The sequence below is a fragment of the Motacilla alba genome, chromosome 2 (genome assembly GCF_015832195.1).
Source record: "Motacilla alba alba isolate MOTALB_02 chromosome 2, Motacilla_alba_V1.0_pri, whole genome shotgun sequence".
Taxonomy (NCBI): domain Eukaryota; kingdom Metazoa; phylum Chordata; class Aves; order Passeriformes; family Motacillidae; genus Motacilla; species Motacilla alba.
In genome coordinates this window covers 99,103,650-99,125,629 of record NC_052017.1, presented here as the reverse complement: position 1 = coordinate 99,125,629, position 21,980 = coordinate 99,103,650, and the positions used below count along the sequence as shown (strand labels likewise).

At 37.3% G+C, this 21,980-nt stretch overlaps 1 protein-coding gene across 1 annotated transcript in view; it reads left to right on the top strand.

The window, feature by feature from the left end:
- CEP192 (centrosomal protein 192) overlaps positions 1 to 21,980 on the top strand; it is a 57,304-nt gene that overhangs the window by 3,467 nt on the left and 31,857 nt on the right. The window contains exons 5-20 of the mRNA XM_038128665.1: positions 1,482 to 1,528; positions 2,890 to 3,022; positions 4,098 to 4,246; positions 5,279 to 5,419; positions 5,674 to 6,010; positions 6,345 to 6,485; positions 8,930 to 8,994; positions 9,076 to 9,267; positions 10,817 to 10,940; positions 11,066 to 11,196; positions 12,809 to 13,826; positions 13,936 to 14,059; positions 15,144 to 15,315; positions 16,623 to 17,520; positions 18,714 to 18,862; positions 20,536 to 20,766. Of these exons, the coding sequence (XP_037984593.1) occupies positions 1,482 to 1,528; positions 2,890 to 3,022; positions 4,098 to 4,246; positions 5,279 to 5,419; positions 5,674 to 6,010; positions 6,345 to 6,485; positions 8,930 to 8,994; positions 9,076 to 9,267; positions 10,817 to 10,940; positions 11,066 to 11,196; positions 12,809 to 13,826; positions 13,936 to 14,059; positions 15,144 to 15,315; positions 16,623 to 17,520; positions 18,714 to 18,862; positions 20,536 to 20,766 (4,052 nt within the window). The remainder of the gene's footprint in view (positions 1 to 1,481; positions 1,529 to 2,889; positions 3,023 to 4,097; positions 4,247 to 5,278; positions 5,420 to 5,673; positions 6,011 to 6,344; positions 6,486 to 8,929; positions 8,995 to 9,075; positions 9,268 to 10,816; positions 10,941 to 11,065; positions 11,197 to 12,808; positions 13,827 to 13,935; positions 14,060 to 15,143; positions 15,316 to 16,622; positions 17,521 to 18,713; positions 18,863 to 20,535; positions 20,767 to 21,980) is intronic.

Below are 21,980 nucleotides of genomic sequence, written 5' to 3'. Positions count from 1 at the left end.
TGTAATTAGCTTTTTATGCTACAGATGTCTTCGTTTGACCCTTTCACTGTTTTATGGCAGATTATAAATGGGTTTTGAAAAAAAATCTCTTGGACTTGAGCAAATTGAAAACAGAAAGTTTGTGGTTGACATGTTCTTGGAGTTCTCCTCAAAGTACAAAGCTATACAGCAAGTTGTTGAAAAACGTGTTAGCTATATAGTTATGGTTATATAGCTATATAACCATAAATAGAATGGCAGTAGCAATCTGACTTAGTTCAGGAACTTTATGGAAGAAGTGTATGTAGCTTGTTCTCTACCCCTTCTATTTCAGTAAGTGTAAGGCTGCAAGGTTACACTTTTAACTAGCATCTATTCTCTTGACCTATTCCAACCTGTAATAGATGTCTTTAATTGCTGCTGTAGGTTTTGGAGGCATACCCTTCTAGTGAGGTTATGCATGAAAAAATAGTTTTGAATACTTGCTGTGAAAACTATACTTTTTCTCAAGTCTGGGTAGAATACTGGAAGCCAAAGAATATTCCCAAATTAGTTTTAATAGCATGGCTACTGATATTAAGCTTGTCTGGTGTTTTTGCTAATGCCAGTTCTGTGAATAAATTCTACTTGTCTCTTAAAATTCAGTAAATACAGTTAGTAAGTATATACTTTTAGACATTATCCTTTTCCAAGCTTTGAGTATTTGTATAGGTTTTTGTGAAGTATTAATAATTTTGACAGATAACATGTTCAATTACAAAGTATCATGACCTGTAATATAAATAGCTCCGTATAAAAAACACTTCTAACAGGGAAGTCTTGGCTCCAGTCATTTGTTGCTGTAGTCTTGAGGAAGTGGCAGTAACTGGCATCAAAATGGTGATGCTTCGGAAAGCTGAGACTGCCCAGTGTTTGGGCTTGATAGTGGCCAATCAGATTTAGTTACTTGATTTTAACTTGGAAATTGTTTTTGGAAGTTGTCTTTTATTCATACCTATTACTGAAGAATTAGATTTTTTTTTGCTAAAATCGGTGTGTACAAGTCTAAACTGTTCTCAGTCGTGTGGGACTTCCAGCTGGATTCATGTGTGGATATAACAGACAAGTGGAAGCTGCTTAAAATGATCCAAAACAAGAATTGGTCCAGTAGGTGAAATGCAACAGTGGAACAGAACACTTGTTCCTCCTTCTGCTAGTACAAACTGGGACTCCTTACTTTCTTGTGCTGCCTTGTCAAAATCCTTCAGGCAGTAAATATCTTTCATCATTTTTAGAGTTCTAGCCCTGATGAAACTCTGCCTATTCAACAAGATCCTTTAGATCATTGTCATAAGAATGTACAAGGTTTAGTGTTGTGGTAATCTGTATGTTTGGGTTATTTCTATGGTGTATGCCAAGACCTTCCAGAGGCTCAGTTTAATCTTAGATGACAGTCAACACTTCTGTTATGTTCTCATGTTTTACTACTAAAATACTGCTTACACCACTTTCTTACGTTTCAGATTTGCCAACTGGAATGTGTTTTCTCCCAGACATTAAGAACAGCAAGGTAAAAGCTTTTCCGAATGCAGTGAAATTAAATTACTTCCAATATTAATCTTCTAATAGATTTAATTTTGTGAGAGGAAGAGGCAGGTGTGGAACTGTGTTTATTGTCATATATTGTGTATACCTTAAGTTTATAAAGGTGCTGGCATGACTCACTTTGCCTTCATTTTGTGATCATTTTGCAGATCACTTAATTAGTACTGTGTGAGCATGACTCAGTCTTCCTCAGTTGTGAAAACTGTTGTTTGTTCCTAGCTTCCACTGTCTGGTAGTTCTTTGTCACAGTAAGGACCTTGCATTTTATCCCAGCTGTAGTCTATCTTATTGAAGCATCTTTTGAGGAATTTTTTGTAGTGCTTTTGGAAATTGAAGTAGGCAATCCAGAGCTAGCAAATAGCTCCTGGTATTGACAGGTAGGGTTATGCTTCACCTGTTTTTATCTACTGTGGTAGAGATGCTAAGAGTTTTGGGCACAGAGATCCAATGCAGACAGGAATGGGAGATCTCCCATTCCTTTTAGAAAACACATCGGGCTGCAACCAAATGCTATCAAATACTTACTCCTTAATGTGTCACCTAGTATTTTGATTTAGTTTTCTGTCAATTGAATTTTGTAGGGGCCACAGTGGTCAGTGAGTTGTAGTTGAATGCTTGCTGGCTGTCTTCTGAAAACCATAATTCCTTTTCCTTTCAAATTCTTTACTTTATGAACTTGGACTATCTTTGCTGTGTGTCAAAGATGGTCTGTTCATCACAAATAATATGAGACTAAATCCATAGCAGACATTACATCATGCTGGTTTTAAAAATCATTCAGCTATAGAAAAGATAGAGTATTTGCTGTTAGCTAGATTCAGCTGAAATATTACTTTTTGAGTAATTCAGTGTGCTCATTTGGAGAAATTTCCAACAAAGGTTGGATCTGTGTGTGCCATTTCTGAAGAGGCTCTGTTTTAACAGCACAGGAAACTATTGAGAGATGTCTTTGTACATTTAAGTTGGGATTGCAGCTCAGTGAGTGATGGAGGACAGTTTTTTCAAGTGTAAAGTCTTTAATGCAATGTTTCAGTTTTTTATTTTGAGGTCTCTTAAGTTTGGTGTCCTTCAGTTGCTTTTTTGCTCTTCCCCTTTTATGCTTCCCATGCTTCTTGCATGCATCCATTCTGGAAGCTAGCAGGCAAAGTCCATTGGAACTAGAGTGTTTCCTGGAATAATTAAAACTAGAGTGCTTCCTGGGATAAGTAAAAGAAATGCATGTGGAGTTTTGAACTGTTATTCACCTCAGTAATTATTTTTTATTAACTGAATTAATACAATAGTTAGTAATTTCTAGAAACATTTCTTTATGGGTGCTTTTCACAGGCTGGTCCATCTGAACCTTCTGAAAAGCTGATGGAAGGTGCCATCTCAAGTGTTCATCTTAGCAATAGCCTTTCAAGTTTTTTGGAGAATGAGAAACTCTCATCTTTTCTAAGCACAGATGAAGATTCCACTGGTAGGTGTGTTTATAACTCTTGGTAGCTGAGTCTAATTCTGACTCAATGTTATTGCATACTTGAGAAGAAAGATTCTATTTTATTTAAGTATTTAATATCAGATTGTGCTTGATAAAAAAGTAGTATAACAGTATTAAAGAAAATTGTTCTTTGGAAAACTGAGTATTTTAAAATTGTAACAGGAGTAGGTGGCTATGGAATTTGTTACAGAAGATCACAGTTGGAATTTTAATCTAAAAATTTAAACGATAGTCCCCAGTTACTGTGAATCAAAGATGTAAGTGGCAATGTTGGCATCGATTTAATAAAGTGGTAATCCTACCTACATTTTCAGTTCAGTTTAGTAGAGATAAAATTCTGTGGTGACGAGCACACCTGTGCAGTTAAAAAGGACTTTTACTTGAGTTTGAGTTCAGCTCTCTTGAGATGCTGCATGTGTGGGGTGACACCTGAGTTTTAAGTCTAATTTACCTGCAGGCATAAAAGTGATAGCATGAGTTCTATATCACTAAGAATTTTAAACTTACTGTGCCCTTCCAGTGGCTGCTGCAGAAGGAGAAACATGCTCTTCTTCATTAATGCAGCTGACCTTGCCCATGGCATGAAGAATGACAGGGCATGTTCTTGGATGTCCCAATGGGGAGGGCAGAGTGATCAGTAGGTTTACTGTTGTGAGATGAAGTACCCTTGCAGTAAAATAGGGTTACGGCGTTTCTCCCATGGCATCTACATACGTCATGACTGTCTTTTGAGGTTGTTTTGTTCTTTCTTGTTGCATAACTTCACTTGAGAGTTAAGCATATAAGAATTAAGTTAATAGTTTGCTGAGTAGAAATACTGTTGGGTTTTTTTTACACTCAGGAGGATTAAGTTACTTTTGATTGCCCTCTGAGGAGTTGGTAGCTGGAAATATTTGCCTGTTCAGTGCTCCAGTACTGGTGAAGCTAACTGCTCTTTTTATTTTTATCAGGCAATTCAGTATTCAGTGTAAATTATGGAATTGTTTTGATAGTATGTCAGGTGATATAAAATGTCTGTTAAAAGTGAAAAGGATATTTTCTTCCCTTTTTGTAGGTGATGATATTGATGATGAAGAATTTGATAGCAAACTAGAAGCATATTTTGAGCAGCTGATACAACCAGAAATAAGAAGAGACACCAACCTGCAAAACCTCTCAGAATGCTGTGCAGCACTGAAGCTTTCTGAAAATGTCTTACTACAAGTAGGTTTAAAGTTCAAAGCTCAGCATGCCAAATGGCTCTTAAACATGTTAAAGTTTCAGTGATTATATTTGTTGGTATTCTAAACAGTTAGTTTTAAGGGGGTTTTTTGTTTCATTTTTTTGTTGCTATAGGTATTAAGGCAGCATGCTGGCACTTTTTTATTATACAAGAAGTTGATAAATAATTGTTTTAATCACTTTTTTCCCCATCTTGCATAGCAATGTCCAAGGTCTTATAAAGTGTATAGTGACACAGAGACTTGTCTTTCCAGGAGAGTCAGTAATTCTCTTAAATAGCTGATATATATGTGGAAGTTAAATGTAGGGCAGCAACGGGCTGGCTTGTGGATTGCTTTTGAGCAACAGTTAGCTCCATTCCAAACAGGTTACCAGGGATTAAGTGCCTTTCCATTTTCCTGGCTTTGCAACAATCAATGTGATCCTGGCACTTCCCTTTTTGGGAGGTGATGTTAACTCTGTACAGGAGTTCTGGATAGGCTGCAATTTGTTACAGCAGTGCATGAAGGAAGGGATAAGTGGTTTTAAGAGTAAGAATAACAACTCTGCTCTCAAGGCTTCTCTGTGCAAGACGTCCCTGCTTCACTGCCTTGTAGGTAGACAGTAGGGTAGGTACAAAAGGCTCCGAGTCTGATTTGGAGCCCTCATCCAACAATGGGTTGGCCAGAAGGGAAAGGGGAATAACACAGAAGCCGTGTTAAAGGGAATGAGAAGATGTAGTAGGAATAAGAAGAGATCTTCCCATCTTCTTGCTGTGTATGCTCTTGCAGGTACATCTATGGATTAGCATAGCCAAGAACTGTTCTTGGTGGCAGAGGCAAACTAGAGGTGCTGGCTATGGCAGTGTCATATGTCTGAACAAAGTATCATTAATCTCTTTTCTTCTAGAGAATTTTTTAGCATTCTAAAAGGCCCTATAGTGTTTGGTGGGTTTTGTTTGTTTGTTTGTTTTGTTTGTTTGTTTTTGTTTTTTCATACCTTTCTACCTAAAGATTGTATAATTTTTATCTAAAGGAGAACTTTAAGGATTCTGCTGGGTATGGGGCTGTGACTGGAAGAGACTCTGGAAGTACTAGTGATGAAGATTCACAAAATGAAGGGATAACTGGATGTCCTGTGCAAAGAGAAGTGCTGCCCAGAGCAGTGCAGCAAATGGTATGAAATTGCCATTTAAATTCCTATTATTCATGTAGAGTAAGATTGTAGTAGAAGATGGCAGTATGTTTAAAAACTTGTTAAATCTTTAGCTAGCCACCCAACCTTCCTGTACAAAAAATTATTAATAGCACTTTGGTTCTAGGCCTGTTTTTCGAATATAGTCAGCTTGGACTGTTTTATATCTAAGAATTTAATACATGCAGTTAATAACTGTGCTTCTGACACTTTTCAAATGATTATTGTTTTCAAAGAATTCCATGGCTGCTGGGGATGTGCTGGATTCCCGCAAATCTGCTGAGTTGCGATTAGATTCCCTGTATCTCCAGTGCATGGACAGCCATAAGGCTGATGTCTCACGTGTCCTTCCAAAGCAAGAAGAGGAGTCCTCTGTCTGTAAGGCTGCTTCTTCTGATGCAGAAGTGCTACACACAGCAAGAGGATTTTTGGGATGTGACACCACTCCTGAGGTTCTTAGTGCAAATACACCTCAGGCAGATGCAACTCAATGTAAAGCTGGTCTTCCTGATACTTACCTGTCTCCAGCTGGGGACAGCTGTGAGAACTTAAGTTTAGCTACAACAGACAAAGGTAGGATGCTTTATATACAACCTATCCTTACATTAAACCTGTTTGTGCAATTGTGACCATATTCTGTTGCATGGAAGAAGAAATAAAATTTTAAGCTAGGCATTTTTCTTTAGTTGTAGGAGTTGGTAATAAAAACCAATATAGCATGAATTAATTCTGACTTGCTGTTGTTTTCAGAAACACTGATTGTTGTATGTTGTACTTAACTGTTACTTATTTGCTGATGAAATTAGTTTAAGCTTGCAGTTGCAGCAACTTGAGCTTGCTTGCAGCTACTTTTGTCATATCTCTTTTTTATTTTAATCCATAATGTAGCATTTGATGTATCTTTTAGGTGATTTACCACACAGCATTGTCTATCAAAATGAGGAGGGCAAATGGGTGACTGATCTTGCATATTATACTGCATTTGATGAAGAACAAGATTTAAATATGTCTGAAGATGATAAAAGAAATGAGGAGTTCATTACTGGCTGTATGTAATGATCTTTTTAGTTAACTCTTGTTGTCTGCAATAATGTTAAGTAAACCTTTTTTTTTTTCCCACTTCAACAAATCAGTATTTGGTGTTTCAAAGCCTCCAGGTTTTAGATACTACAAATTATTTGGAAGCTGATGCTGATAGTAGTCTGTAGTGATTTTGTATCATTATTTATGGTACATAGCTTCTTTCTATGTTTCCTACTTTTCCCATGAAGTGTGTTTTAAAACAAAACAGAAAGCATTCTAATATTTGCCATTGGTACCTATTGTATGAGCTAAGGCAACTCCTCTCACTTCCACAGTTTTTCCTGTGGACTTTAATGATTGTTTTCCTTTCTTGCGAGGAAAAGAGGAGTAATTTTGTTTTGAGTGATGCTTATGAGAGAGGAAATAATTATCAATGAGGAATTACTACAGAATCAAATAGAATGCAACCACAGTGTCAAAATTTGAGAGACTTGAAAGTGTTGAATTGGCTAAGCTGCTGATTTTTTGTGAAGTCCCTTAGGAATGTCTTGATGCTGAAAAATGGTACTGGTACTGAAAAATATTGGAGCATTTTGAGGGACTTTGGGGCTCTCATCTTCCCTTGAATTCCAGGCTTTTTGAACCTCTGTTTATTTAAAAAGTTGTTTACTATCCTTAAGCCATGTTAGACTGATGTTCATGAGAGTCTATATATTTGTCATACAGGCTTGGGTAATACACATGCAATGCAATAGGCAAATTGATTTCTTAGCACCAAAATGTCATCTGCTCATCTGTTTCATAAAAGATTCAAGTAATGTGTGCAGCAACTTTTCTCCTAATCTCTGTTTCTGAAGCTGACCTGTAGGTGGGCTAATGCATTCTCAAGATGCCCATGGTCCACTCAAGGTGGTTCTTTCTTTCGAAGCGAATTATGTCTAATGCTGTTTATTTTGAATGGGTGATCAAACAGGGTTGACTGGTTGAAATAATGTTTTTCAACACTGTAGTGGTTTTCTGATGGTTCAAGTAAATATCATATCATTTGGGAGACACTTTCCCATCTACAATGTCAGAAATGTAGAACTCTTCCATGATGTTTCAGAAGCCATTGTATTTCAGACACCTTCTGTATCTTAGACTTGAGTTGTCAGGTGATTAGAATATTTGACTGTTGTAAATGTTTCCAAGGCTACTTGGGTTTTTCCACCTGATAGATTTTTAAACACTTCTGCTTTCAAGTCAATGAGCTTACCTCTTTGTGTGGTAGATAATAACACACTGACAGATTCCATGTGGATGGCATTTTTGTGGTTGCTAGTCTGCTTGTCTGTCTGCAGTGGTGTTTGAAAGCTGAAGAAATTTTATTTGTAAGGACAGAAAGGAACATTACATCTGATTCTTTGGAGTCTCATTTATGACATGTCTCTCTGTCAGCAAACTGTGCACACAGTGTGTTCTTGTATGGAGTAGTGCAGGAGTGCTCACTTGACAGTGTTGGGTGCTTCAGAAAGTCTCTGGAGGCTGTAGGGCTCATTTAGCAGATAAAGAACTGCTGTTTGAGAGTTCAACTAAATGTAACAACGTGTCATTGATAGCGCCTTTAGGAGAAGAACTTGGATTGCTCAATGAAGATGTATTCCAACATTGTCAACTTTAATTTTTTCCTCAGAGTATGTGTTGTGACTTCCCATGGGTAATTTTACGGACAACAGCTGTATTCACCTTGCAAGTTTGCATCCATTCTCAGCTTTTGCCCTGTGCCCTCGATGCCTAGGGATGCTCTGTGTACAAGGACATGTATTTTTGAAGTTTTGATGAGCTTAGTGATACATTAACATTGCTGTCAGGTGGTAGAGTAATATCTCTTGATCAGTTTTTCACAACATTTTGGTGAAGGAAATCTTAAGTGTTAGTTGTTCTGTAGATGGTAATTGTGAAAATAGTACAGGCATTTGAATTCAAAAGTAAGATTGAGTTATTTGACCTGTTAAATTGCATGGATTTTTCATTAATAGGTACAAGCCTGTATCTTTCTTTTGCTCTAATTCAAAGGTACCACCTTGATGGAAAAAATTTTCAGCCCCAAATATAGTAAAGGTTTGGTCTGAATTAGCCGTATGATGTTTGGTTTTTGCTAGTATGGGTATCATAACCTATACAAAGTTATAGTTTAGCTTGGGGCTAAGGCTGTTAGAAACTTTATTTATTCACCACTAAGTTGATTAGCTAAATGCTGATTTTGCTTTGGCTTCTAGAGATCCAGCAAATACTTCTTTAAAACTAATTTCCTATCACTTTTCTCACTGAACTGGGATTGAATTACTCCTAGTGTGCCCCAGACTGTCTCACATCTAGAATTGTATATGCAATAACTTTCCATCGAATTGAGTTTAATGATGACAAATAGGAATGATGGTATTTAGTAACTTTTGCCTTATTTTAATAAATGTTCTCTTTGGTTTTAAGCTGAAGCAGCAGCTATGATTGCACAAGACCAGGAAGAATTTGAGAAAGCACACAGGCTTATGCAGGTAACTAATGACCTCGATGTAAACAAAGTACTTTTCTAATTGATTTACAAGTTGCAACTTCTGAAATCTCTTTGTCTGCAGGCAGGAAAGGTAGGCAGTCCAAATGCATCTGAATTAGCAAATACTTCATGGAAATCTGCTAATAGCTTCATTCTGCCAAGAACGTCTGATCTTCATAAAGATGCCAGCTATTTACGTTTGTCTTTGGGGGAGTTCTTTGGTCAGAGATCTGAAGCTCTTGGATGTCTCGGTGGAGGCAGTGATGTGAAACGGGTATGTATCTAAATGTTAGTATTGAGAAACAAGGAAAAGACAAGACAAACAACAGCTAGTGCTGGTTTTGTTATTTTATAAACAGTTCTTTATCAGATCTAATTTTCTAAGTTGATTTAGGAAGGAAATTCTGTGTGTTACAGGTGTGGGTTGACTGGTTTCCTACTGGAATTTCTGATGTGAAGTGCTGCCTGGTGTTATTGTTGAATGTTGATCTTTGCCTTTTGGTCGGGAACTAGTTATGTGTAGGATTAGAGGGAGAAAAGTACACCATATACAGGAGGCATGTTGGAGGTCCCAGCAAATTACCCACACAGATGAGTGAAATGCTGGTCAGACAAGGGTATTTAAACAGTGAGGACATCTCTGAGTGGCTGTTGGTAGTTGATGGGCTATCTGGGCAGTGCCCAACTTCAGTAAAAATGTAATCATTTAGATTCTGACTTACCAACATCTGTATACTTCTTGCATCTGGTGGGTACCTGGCACTTCTCTTTTCTGCTGTTGGTAAACAGGATCTCATCTGTGTTTCTTGCAAAAAAAACCCCAAAGAACAAAGGTGGAGAAATGTGTACAATGGGAACAAGTAGTCACACACGCTTGTGTAATTCACTTGTATCATGAGGAATTTTTGGAGTTGGCAGAGTTAGAGTCTGTCCTAAGCATTCCAAGGCTTAGTGGCAGACCATGCCTTCAGGAAGAGATGATGTGAACGTGTACTTTATTTCTTTATTTTGAGTAACTGGTATAAGTAAGTTGTGTCCTGGTTTCAGTTGGAATAGAGTTAAGTTTTTTTTTGTAGCAGTTAGTGCAGTGCTGTGCTTTGGATTTAGTATGAGAATAATGTCGATAGCACACTGATATTTTGGTTGTTGCTAAGTAGTGCTTACTCTAAATCAAGGACTTGGGGGTGTCTCATGCTCTGCCAGTGAAGCAGGTGCACCAGAAGCTCGGAGGGAGCACAGCCAGGACACCTGACCCAATCTGACCAAACGGATATTCTGTATCACAGAGCATCCTACTCAGTCTGTAAACTGGAGGGAGTTGGCTGGCAGCCATGGATCACTGTTTAGGGACAGGCTGGGTATTGGTCTGTGGCCAGTAGGCAATTTTGTTGTGCACCACTTGTTTCTCTTGAGTGTTACTCCCCTCTCCTTCCTTTTCATTACCAGTTTTATAGTTGTAATTTATTCTTGTGTCAGTTATTAAACTGTTCTTATCTCAGCCCACAAGGTTTGCCTGTTCTTTCCAATTCTTTCTGTTGGGAGGAGGTGGGGAGTGAGCAAACAGTTGTGTGGTTCTTAGTCACTAGCTGGGGTTCAGCCATGCCAGTTGTTAGTTTATTTTATGTATGTATGGGAAGTGCAGTGTATGTGTTCAGATTGGGCATTTGCAATGCTAGGAGGCATGTGTTGTTTCTTACTGGTATGGGACGTATCCCATGGTATACTGAGAGGTATACTGTGGGCCAAAACTGCTTTGTGAGTGTATTGAACCTGTTTGTTAATTGTTAAATTTACTCATGCTGTATTCTGGGATATTTTTATAGCCATCTTTTGGTTACTTTATTACGTCCCCGAAGAAAAGACAGCCTGTTCCTTTGCTGATGAGATCTGATTCATCAGGAGGGGACATCGGCCAAGAGATTTCACAGTTGTCTGAGGTGTTTTCAGGTACTTATGGAACAGCTCTTTTTTTCCATGGGGCATTAAGGGAGCATGTATATCCAAGAATGCAGGTTTTTAGACAATTTCCTTACTGTAAATTAATTCCTTTTTTTTGATGTTGTTGTTGTTAGATGACTTAGAAGCACAAACAAAAAAACATGCAAATTTTACCAGCTCTGAAGATTCAGGGCATAAGGTGGATACTGCTGCTGGAATACATGAAAATATTAATACAGAAGCTGCTACCAAAAGTAAAGCAAAGGTATTTCTCTTGTATTTTTCTTTAAAGTGCAACTGTGAACTGAAACAATATTCAAATGATTCCAATTATTATTGTTTCTTTGAATACAGCTAATTTTTGACTTTCACATCACCTCACTGCTTTTTATATTGATCATTGGAATCCTAGTAGGTGCCCCTACTTCTTAGGATAGTTTCATTAGAATGGCATGATCCGTTAGTAGTAGTAAGTCAGGTGATATTATCACCATCTCATTTTCCTTTTTCTTCCTTTAGGAATTGCTCAGTCTGTCAGCCCATAGTTTTTCAGAGACTCATAGGCTGTTGATGTTCTGTGATCAAGTTTCTGAATTTCAGCTGTGTCTTCTTCTGTTTTTTAAATGGAACAGCTTACCTTTAGCATTGGAATAAAATCTTTTAGTTGATAGAATTTAAGAATATAAGCATGGTGCAAGTCTGAAAAAAATGTCTTTTTAGTTTGGTAGTCCTTGATACCTACCTTCCCTGCCTGTGTCACCTCCCTAAGCCTGCTGTCAATGGTCCTCCTGATGCAGGCCAGGATGCTATTGAGCTTCTTTGCTTGGCTTGTGGTCAGCTTCCTGTCTGCTAGGATCCTCAAGTCCTTTTCTGCCAAACCGCTTTCCAGCTGGTTGACCCAGGGCTTGTACAGGGGCCTGGGGTTATTCCTCCTTAGGTGCTGGTCTTGGCATTTCCCTTTGAACTTCTCAGCCAACCTTTCCATCCTGTTGAGATCCCTGTGAATGACAGCTGACTCTCCTGGCATATGAGCCACACCTCCCAGTTTTGTATGATGATGGAACTTGCTGGAGGTGCCCTCTGCCCGATCATCCACGTCATTATTGAACAGTACTGGCCCCTGCCTTGATCCCCAGGATACTCTACCAGTGAGTGACTGGCCTCCTGAGGGACGTGGTGCTGCTGATCTGCCCTTTGAGCCTGGCAGTTCAGCTTTTGTTTTCAGTCCAGTCATGGTGTACGTGTCTGCTCCATGTGTTGTCTGTCTTTCGATGAGGGTGTTTTTAAGTCATGCTTGTGTATCTACAGGAGGACAGGTGTTTTCAATTCTTCCTGAGTCTGTGTCCATCTGAGAGAGACAGAAAGAAGCTGGGCTCTGGACCTAACTGTGTACCTACTCTGTGCCCTTTGCTAAGAATAGCCAATGTGAAAACTAAAGAAGAAATCAGACTTGAGTAATAGAAAAAGCTGTAGGAATAGCTGTGTCTTCTCCCTGTAGAGGCAGATGATTTCAAGTTAATTGGGAAGTTACTGTATATTTGGTCATGGTAACTTCTCTGCTGTTTGTCCCTGATAGGATTTTACTCCCAGTTCTTTCAACTGAACTAAATAAAGCACTTTAGCATTTTAAAAGTTTCACAGGAACTAAGGCTTCCTAGTAGGCAATACTTATTTAATCTAGAAAAGCCTTTGTAAAGTAGACTTGAAAAATCAGGAGAATGAGAATGTCTATTGCAGTGTTCCTTCTAGACAGGTGTTTAAAAATGCATCAATGAAGAATGTTAATATATTGCCTTATCCTGAAATGCAAACACAAAACAAAACACTAAACTAAAATTTTCTTACTGTGGTGCTTAACTCATTTTGTTTTGTTGTAGGATGGAATTCATAAAGGCAAGTTTGAGGATAGCTTGTCTAATCATTCTGACTCTGTCTTGAGTATCAGCACAATTGCAAATGCTATTGCTAATGCTTCCTCCAGTGCTGAACCCTCCCAGCTAGCTGCTATGATGATGGCACTTTCCAATAAAAGTAAGAGAACACGTGTCCTTCCTGGAGCTGTTAAAGAGGCTGAACTCTCTGCTAATGAGGCATTATCCAGCAATGAGGAGAATAGTGCATTTGATATGGAAAAATACCTCAAAAAAACAGACGAGAATGGATGTGAAAGTGAATATGAGAGTGTCATGAAACATGAAGCATCTGTCCCGAACCTTACATCTGATACCTTTTTACTGGGTAAAGATAAACATAAGGATGCTTTTGCAGAATACTGGATGAATAATTATAGCAAACAGCAAGGAATAGAGAAGCGATTGCTTGATTATCTTAATGAAGAAGGTGACAGTCAGAATTTTTCTAGTCTGTCTGATGTTCCCAGCCGCGGAGATGTAGGTGCAGATAATGTTCGATGTTCAGAAAAGTTGTCAGATTTGGTAAATGGTAAACATTTACAGTCAATGGATGCTGATATTAGACCAGAGACACTTAATGGAAATGAAGCCCATACATGTGGAATTCTCTCAGCAGCAAAAATAGAAGTGGCACAGCGAAATCTGCTTGCTTGCAAGAACAGCAATCTCACTAATGCATGTAGTATAGGGGAAGATAGAGAAACGGTATATCAAACAGCAAATGCTGTTCCTGAAATGCCTAATGATTTGGTGGAGGGAAGTGCAGGAAATACTCTGTCCCTCAGCAACTTAAAATCTGCCAAGCAATCTAGTAAATATGTCTCAGTAAGTCCTACAACTGCCAAGCCTGTGCAGAAATTGAACAATGATGAGAGGAAGCAAAATATAGAGAAGAGAAACAAGGATGCCAGTACTCCTCATAGGGGGAATGCAAAACATGTAACTTTTGAGAAGCTCTCCCCAACTTTCCAGAATGCTACTGGTAAGTAAACCTATATAAATACAATTAGTTGTTGAAAAAGCTTTTTTTGTCGGTAAACTTGTTTCCTGTCCATAAATAAATATGGTGCTAAATTTTGTTTATTTGCCAGAGAATAAACCCATTCTACCTGAATGTGACTTAACTCTGGAGGGTGAGCAGTGTAGCTTCAGACCTTCAACTTCACCTCTGATTCACTCTTCTCCTAGTGAGACTTCTGGAACAGCGTTTTCAGGGTAAATTTCTTGGTGCAGGTTACAAGAATTAGTGCTTCATGAGGATTGTTGAGAGATCATGTGATAGTTTGAATGTTGACTGTGATCTTTATTAGGCGAAGACTTCGTTATACACTAAGCTGGACATTGGATTGACCAATGGAGATGTGGTTTTTAAACTTAGAAGTATTTTGCTCCATGTGGTTCTCTGATTTGTATCATTGCTTATTGTGGGAGAGGGTGGGTAGAAATATTTGTATGGCTTTTGACTATTTTGTATTTTGATACATACTTGTGTCCAGGGTTTAAGGTTTCCTTAGCAACTGAAAGAACATGATTTCTTAAATGAGCTCCTGTAACAATAAGTGTCATAAGATTGCAACTAAATGAATTCTGTAATCTCAAACACAAACATGTCCAGTAGCTAATGGGTGTGTGCAGTCTCATAAGATGAGGCAACTGATTTCCCTGACTTAACTTTTAACTCCATTGTTTGGTATTTAACTACTGTTTGTGTTTGTATGTGTTATTAGAATTACAGGCATTTCTCAGAAATTACTATGTGCAGGAGAAGATGTATTTTTGCAGGCATGTTACACAGCTATTAGGATTTGCAGTTAAAATTGTCAGTGACTTCAATTGTTGTCATGTTACCTTTTTTGTTGAACAAAGTGCTGAGAGATCCTGTGTTTTCAGCTAATTTGAAATTAAGAGAATCTCAGCAGAGAATAGGCAGCTATTCATGTGAGTAAAGGAATGTGATAAACTACTGATATGATGGGAGGTTAAATGATTTCATTTGACTTTTTAATCTAATTAGATACAAGTATATTGAGTCACCTCTTTTAATAAGTTGTGTTGCTTCTGTGGCCTTAGCATCTGAGTTCAGTTTTGGAATTCTGATGCTTTACCTATATGGATTTATATAGAATGAAAACTTATAAAGGTTAATTGAGAGCTGATTTCTCATTTCTACCGACTGCGTTTAACAGAACAGCTAATTAAGTTGACTTTTAGAGAGTAGTGTAGGTAATGGGTAACATTGATTTTTTTTGATGGCAGCATTAAAAATATATACTGGCATATTTTGAATCTTCTTTTTCAGATCTGAAGTGGACTTCACTTGCCCATCCCATTGTCAGGAATCTCCTTGCAAAGAGAATGTGGTACCTCAGTCTGTTTACTCGAGTCCAAGCATGAGCAGATTAACCTATGTTTCTGCATCTGGCAGTACCTGTAAGAACTCAGCAGTGCTACACAGTCCAGGGACATACTGGGTAAGGAAAATAAAAAAAAAAAACAAAACAGCACCTCACCTTTGCCCCTAAACCAAAATGTATAGGTCAAAGTAATTCCAAATTAGAAAAGCTTTAAGGGTTTACAAACAGTGTAGGATATGCTGTGCGTAGGGAAAAGGTATTCTTCTTTCCCTTCTGAGTTATTTGGAAATTTGAGTTTTGGTATCAACTGTGCTAAATGTGCACACTCTAATAAATACAAACATAGTAAAACAATCAAAGAACTAGGAACTTCTGAAAAAAGATAGAGTTGATTTATTTTTTCCTTTAATTTTTTTCGATAGTTTCTCATGAAGTCATTCAGTTCTTGGAATGTGCAGTATTCCAGTAGTATTTTGCAGGATCTGTATTGCTTTCATCATACCTGAGGCTCCCTTGCTGTTCAGCTTCAACTGTTGGGAGAATAATTTTCCTGGTTTGTTTTTTTTTCTGAAGAAATATTTATAAATACATAATGTAGCTTGTACTACTCTTTTCAGGACTGAAACTATAATTTTCTACCTCTGACAGTCATTCTGACTATTTTTACTGGTTTAGAAGAGAATGTGCACTGAGGGTAAAATGCGTGTTCAGACTTGCAGTCTTACCCTGATTAAAATAATTGGCAATCTTTTATCTGAATTTGTGCATTCCTTGGAATCTGGAATCTGTTATGTCTCCCCCTTTCCAAAATGTGTGTAATCATGGATGGAACTTTAAAAAACAGACAGATAAAACCTGAAGAACCTTTCTAACTTACATGCATGTCTGTGTAAATATGAGTGCTCATTCCAGCTATACCATACCTCTCAAAATGGCAGGTCTCTCAATGATTTCTTTGTGTGAGCACACATAGAAAATGTTTGTATCAGTGCATTTTCATGCATCTCAAATCCTTTTCAGTTAGTGATTTAGTTCAAGGCCATTCAGTTTATATTTTTTTTAATCTGGCTAGTATGTCTGGTGTGTTATTAAGGCAGTTTTGAACACAAATCTAAAAATACAGCATCACAGAGACCACTGTGAAAAAAATCAACTCCATCTCCACCACACCCAATAGAATGTTTCTTAAGGATAGCAGACAGGTAGCAGACCTGAAGCTGCAGGTTTTCTTTTTCCAGGTGAAGAGTCTATTAAAAAAGTAAAACTTCAGACAAGACAAACTTGATTATTTGTATTGGATGGCAGTCCCAATAATGATTGGACAGGAAAGTTTCCTGAATAGGCAGTACAAGAATTAGGTGTGTCTTATGTACCCTATTGCTTTTGTTAAATATGTAATACTGTGTGTTACATATGTTTGCTAGGGTGAAGATGCTGGTGAACTGAGCACAACAATAATTCAGGCCAGCCCGGTTCCTCCGCAGGAGGATAGAAAAGAACATCTCGGAGACCGCTCATGTCAAAGAAATAGAAAAAAAGCAGTACTTAGTATTGACCAGGAACAAGGAGAAAATGAACTTGCTGGTCTTCAAACAAAACCTCATAATATACTGGACCAAGAACTGGCCAAAGAAGGTTTTCTGAGGATGAATCAGCTTCCATTTATTCCTTCAAATGTACCAGCAAATCATGAAGAGCTAGACCATGTTAAATCAGCTTTACCAAGTAAACTCTGCACCTTTCCGCCACTTTCTGTCAACGCTGATGCACAAGAAGTGTGTCAGGATCAAACAAACAAAGCACAGAGACAAGGATTGGCGTCTCGGAATCTGTTACCTGTTTATTCTGGATTAAACACCTGTTTGCCGTGCAAACAAAACTCATCTGGTGAACAGCATGTTCATATATCAACTGTTAAATCCCATGTCACTACCTCTGAGAGTCAAGCAATTTCTTCTTCTGTCCCCACCTTGCTTGCAGGACATTGTCTTGCAACAACTCCATTTGCGCAACAGCATCTGGGAACTAAACAACCTGCAGGAAATGCAGTTCTGTCCCAGTTTCACGGCTGCAGCGCTGCAGGTTTTGGCCTTCCAGCGGGGCTTCCTTGTTCTGGTATCCCAGCAGGACATGTTGAGAATCCACTTATGTTAGGAATTCCTTTAGGTCCAAATATTGGTCCTGGCTTTTTGGGTGCAGCTTCACTTTATAATCCACAGAGTACTTCATGGAATAATAATATCTTAAATATAAAACCATGTACTGGACAACCTCTTGGAGCTGGGGGAAGGGAGTGGGAGTTGTCAAAGTCACCTGGTATTGGTGAGTGTGATTTTTACAGTGTGTTTGAAATACAGCTGTGGACAGCAATGGTGGTAGTGATGTTACTTATGTTATAGTAAATAAAATTAGGATGCTACTAAGTGTAACTGCAATTACTGTTTATGCAAACCCTATTACTAGTTTTCCTTGTTTAATGTTGTTCTCTGAATTTAGTGTCTATTCTTACAGCTCCACTAATGGTCTTAAAAAATGTTTCTCAGAATTTCAGCATTCTTGTATATTAAGTAGTTTTGTGTTTGTGTAAAGAATCTAGAGCTACATTTCATAGGAGGAAGAGAAATCCTAGCTGCAGTTCAAACTAGGCAAGACAAGTCATGCTCTTGAAATTCCACTGTATTTTATCTGGAAAGCAGAGGACATTTCTATTTCCATCCTAATTTGGTATTAGCAGTCAGTGAGGGCCAAAACTCATAAGAAGTTTGAACCCCAAGACAGGTTGAAACTGTTTGCTGATTATGAAGGGAAAGACAAGCTGTCAAGTGTCCTCTGTCCTTTCTGCTCTTGGTATCTAGACTTAGCTCTAAACCTAAGCGATGATTATTTAACTTTAAAAATCACTATTTAATTTTAAAAACTTATTTTAACCTACGGACTTGTTGATTGTTTTTTGCTAGACATTTTTTTTCTGGCTAATTCCTTCAGCCTAAATGTCAAGCTAGTGGGGTTGAAGATTTGAATCTGTGAGAGTTTAGAGTTTGTTTATTGATTGTTCCAAATCATTGATCTTAGTGCATTTTAAAATAGTGAAATACTCCTTACCTATTTTTATACTAACAAGACTTTGTAACAGTAATGTTCAAATTTTCTGAGTTGGGCTAGCACTGATTAAATTGTGACCATTAAGTGTTTTATATCAGGTATGTAGATATATATATATATATATATATATATAGATATATATATATATATATATACTTTTTGAGTCTGTATGGAATGTGCCATTTCCATAAGTGTTTGTTTTTGTGACAGTAGAACTTGAAAATGCAAATTAGAAATGATGGAAATTTCAAATTACATGCTTATAGAAAACATTCTTATAAGAACTGTAGGAGTCAAACATTTCCTTGTCATAATGAAACATTTGTCAGATGAGTTCATAAACTTGGTGGCAGCCTGAGTGCTGATTTGCTTCTGAGTACTTGTAACTAACAGGAGCATATTTTCTTCCAAAGGACATATAAAGGTACCAGAAGAACTGAAGTTCCCTAATGCCTGTTGTGTGGGAATTGCATCTCAGACGGTTCTTAGTATTTATAATCCAACTGACCGATGGTTGCAGGTCAACATTGGAATACTCAGTGTTTCAGTTAATGGGGAAAGGGTAAGAGATTTTTTTTTTTTCATAAAACTGAATAATGCTGTAATCTTACCAGATATATGTAAAATCAAGGCCTTCTTTACAGATCTGTGATTTTTCTCCCTGTTTTATAGTTAATATGCACAAAAGCAGTGCTACTTTCTTTAGCCAGGCAGCCTGATTTCCTCCAGCTAGTAGACTTTGTGAGGTAAACACCACATGAGATGATTGATCTGTAGAATTGTATTGTGTGCATGAAGTGTGGAACGTTTGAGTTTATGGGTTATTCATTCCCACCTTTGTGTATGCAAGAAAAGTCAGCCCTAGGCCAGAAAACACCCATGCTGAGGACTGTTACTGCAAAAACATTTTTGGCAGTTTGCTCCTCATTTTCTTGAAATCAGGAGATCTTGAGTGATGGAAAATGAGAAATTTTTAGAGCAGGCTTCAAGCTAGGTGAGTTGTTCTGTGGGTTGTAGGTAGCTTGTAGGCCATACATTGGCTGTCTTGCACTTCAATTTTGTTAAATTCTAATAATTCTGTTATCATACTAATAGTTCCAGAAGTAAAATATCTTGAGAACTTGAGAATGAGTTAGATTCAAGGTCCACCAGAAGGATTTAATTTCTTTTATTGATGAATACACTTAATAGAGAAGAATATAACAACAGGACAAGCATAGGATACTCTGAGCTTCTGCAAGTTTGATACCTGGTAACTTCAGGTAGATGTTATTTCTGTCCTTACTAGTTTTTGGTATAGTGATCTTTATCTAGTTAATCTGTTGAAACTATGCAGTGTTGTCCACAGTCCAGTTCAGCTGTAGGTTATATGGAGTAATGCTTTTTTCTTTTTTAAAATATGATTCATGCTGTTTTTATTTAGTCCATATTACTGAGGAATAGCAGACAATTATTTACTTTAAATATTGCTTCTTATAAGTCTTAGAAATCCTGATCACATCCCTCAGGTATATTCTTCCAGCAGATATAGGATGTACATGTGTCTTTCCAGGGGTATGATTTCTGGTTTTGATCTTGTTTTCTCTTATAATGCTTCCTCTTTAAGGAACATCAGGCCACAATTCTGTGTGCTCGTGTATGTGTGTATATATACATATATATATATATATACATATATACATATATACACATATATACACATATACGTGTGTGTGTGTGTGTATATGAGAATAAGGATTTGTTGCATAATTTTCTAATCAGCTCCATAGAGCTTTTATGCAGCTCCTGTAACCAGTGATTCTGTTGGATCAAGAGGTGATTTTTTAAAATGAAATTGCTTTACAGTTGTTTTCATTAATAAATACATGCAATTTTTTGTGATGGGTGATTAAACCTGATGTTTTTTCAGTCAACTTTGAGATCCACTGCTGTTCTTTCTCAAAAATCAGGGTTTTACTTAATAATTTTCCCACTGTCTGTCTTTCACTAGATGGTAGAAAGAAACCTCAGCAATTTTTAAACAGCAATTTAAACTTGTCTGTTTAAATTAAAAGAAAAGGCCTGCAGTTCAGGATGCAAATGGGCCATGGATATGAAGATGCATTAATTGAATGGAGGAGAAACATATACAAAATGTCTGTGTTAAGCAGTGGTGCCAGATAAACGTGGTATTTGGAAAGGAAATGGCTTCTGGTAAAAGGCCTGTTTGAAAATGACAGCTATTTTGTTTTTCAGATGGATCCTATGAAATATCAATGTCTGGTTTTCAAGAACAAAACCATTGTAGGACCCTACTCTACCAACGACCTGAAAATACTTTTCTTACCTTCCCGTTCGGGGATCTTCCAGTGTATCCTCAATGTTTCATCTTGGCCAGTTTCTGCAGATGCTGAGACAATCGTTCAGTCAGAAGCTTTGGCAAGCAGGGTAGTTCTGACAGCAGTGGCTGAAAATCCGAATTTAGAAGTAAGTTGCTGCCTATTGTGGGTCTTTTGTTGTTGCAGTTTTATGAATAATTTAATGACACTGGAAAATAATAGGATTGCAAGGTTGCTCGTCAAAGAAACCTGGAATTTCATATGTTTTGAGTGGGAATAGAAGAAAATTTTTGAGAAGCATAATATTATCTGGGAAGTTCCAGTTGTGCAAAAGCAGCTAACTGGAATTGAAGGATTCAGTGTGAAAAGAATAAATTTAAAATTACTTTTTGTTGTTAAAAGACTGGGCATTTTTTGTTGTTAAGACCTTAAACATCTGATGCTTACTAGGTATTTGCTGTGTTGGATTGGGCATTTAATGTAACAAAAAGCATTTATCTCCACTTGTATGGATTTCTTTATTTTTGGCATCAACTAGGCTTTGTCTTGGTTTCTTACTACCTCTAGCTTGTTTATGATTGTAGAGAATATTTTCTTTTTTTGGACTAATTAAAAATTGAAAGTAAGTACACGTGTAAAGTGCTTTTGTCTTGTGTCTTATCATGAAGAACAACCAGGTGGGAGACAGTGTGACATTAGTAATTAAATCTGCTTCATATAGTTCTAGATTTAAGAGTATGGACAGGCATAAAAAGGCTTGATGATATTTCTGGAGGTGCCTGAACAAAGTACATGGTAGTCTGTGACATGTTTGAGAAAAGTAAAATTTTCAGCCATCAGACACAGCTAACATTTCTTTTCATTTATGGTGGTCTTTTAACTTGCTTTGGGCTAATTATGTGTTTTGAAGTAGTGAATGCACAGTAATGGGTATAATTTTTAATGCTTCTTTGATAAATTTTTATTTGTTTTTAATGTATTTTTTATTCTTTCACATGCAGTCCATTCTCCATGTCCTTCATAGTATATTGTTTGAACTTGTGTCATGTCTACATAAAATTTAAACCCTGTGCTCAATCCCTGCACGTTGTTACATTCTTCAGATTGGAAAAAGTACCAAGTAAAAGCTGCATTTTGCTGCAGATCATGACACTTGAGTATTTTTAAGCTAGCAAAAAAAAACCCCCTGCCCCTTATTTTCTTAACTTTTAACTTGCTGAAATGAGTTTTTAGCTATCTAAAACTGACATTTCTTACTTGCTAGCAATAATCATGCTTTAAACTTACTTCTAGTTTGAATTATCCAAAATAACTTGATTATGTGCTGGATTTTGGTGGATAAACATTGCACTAAGATTGACT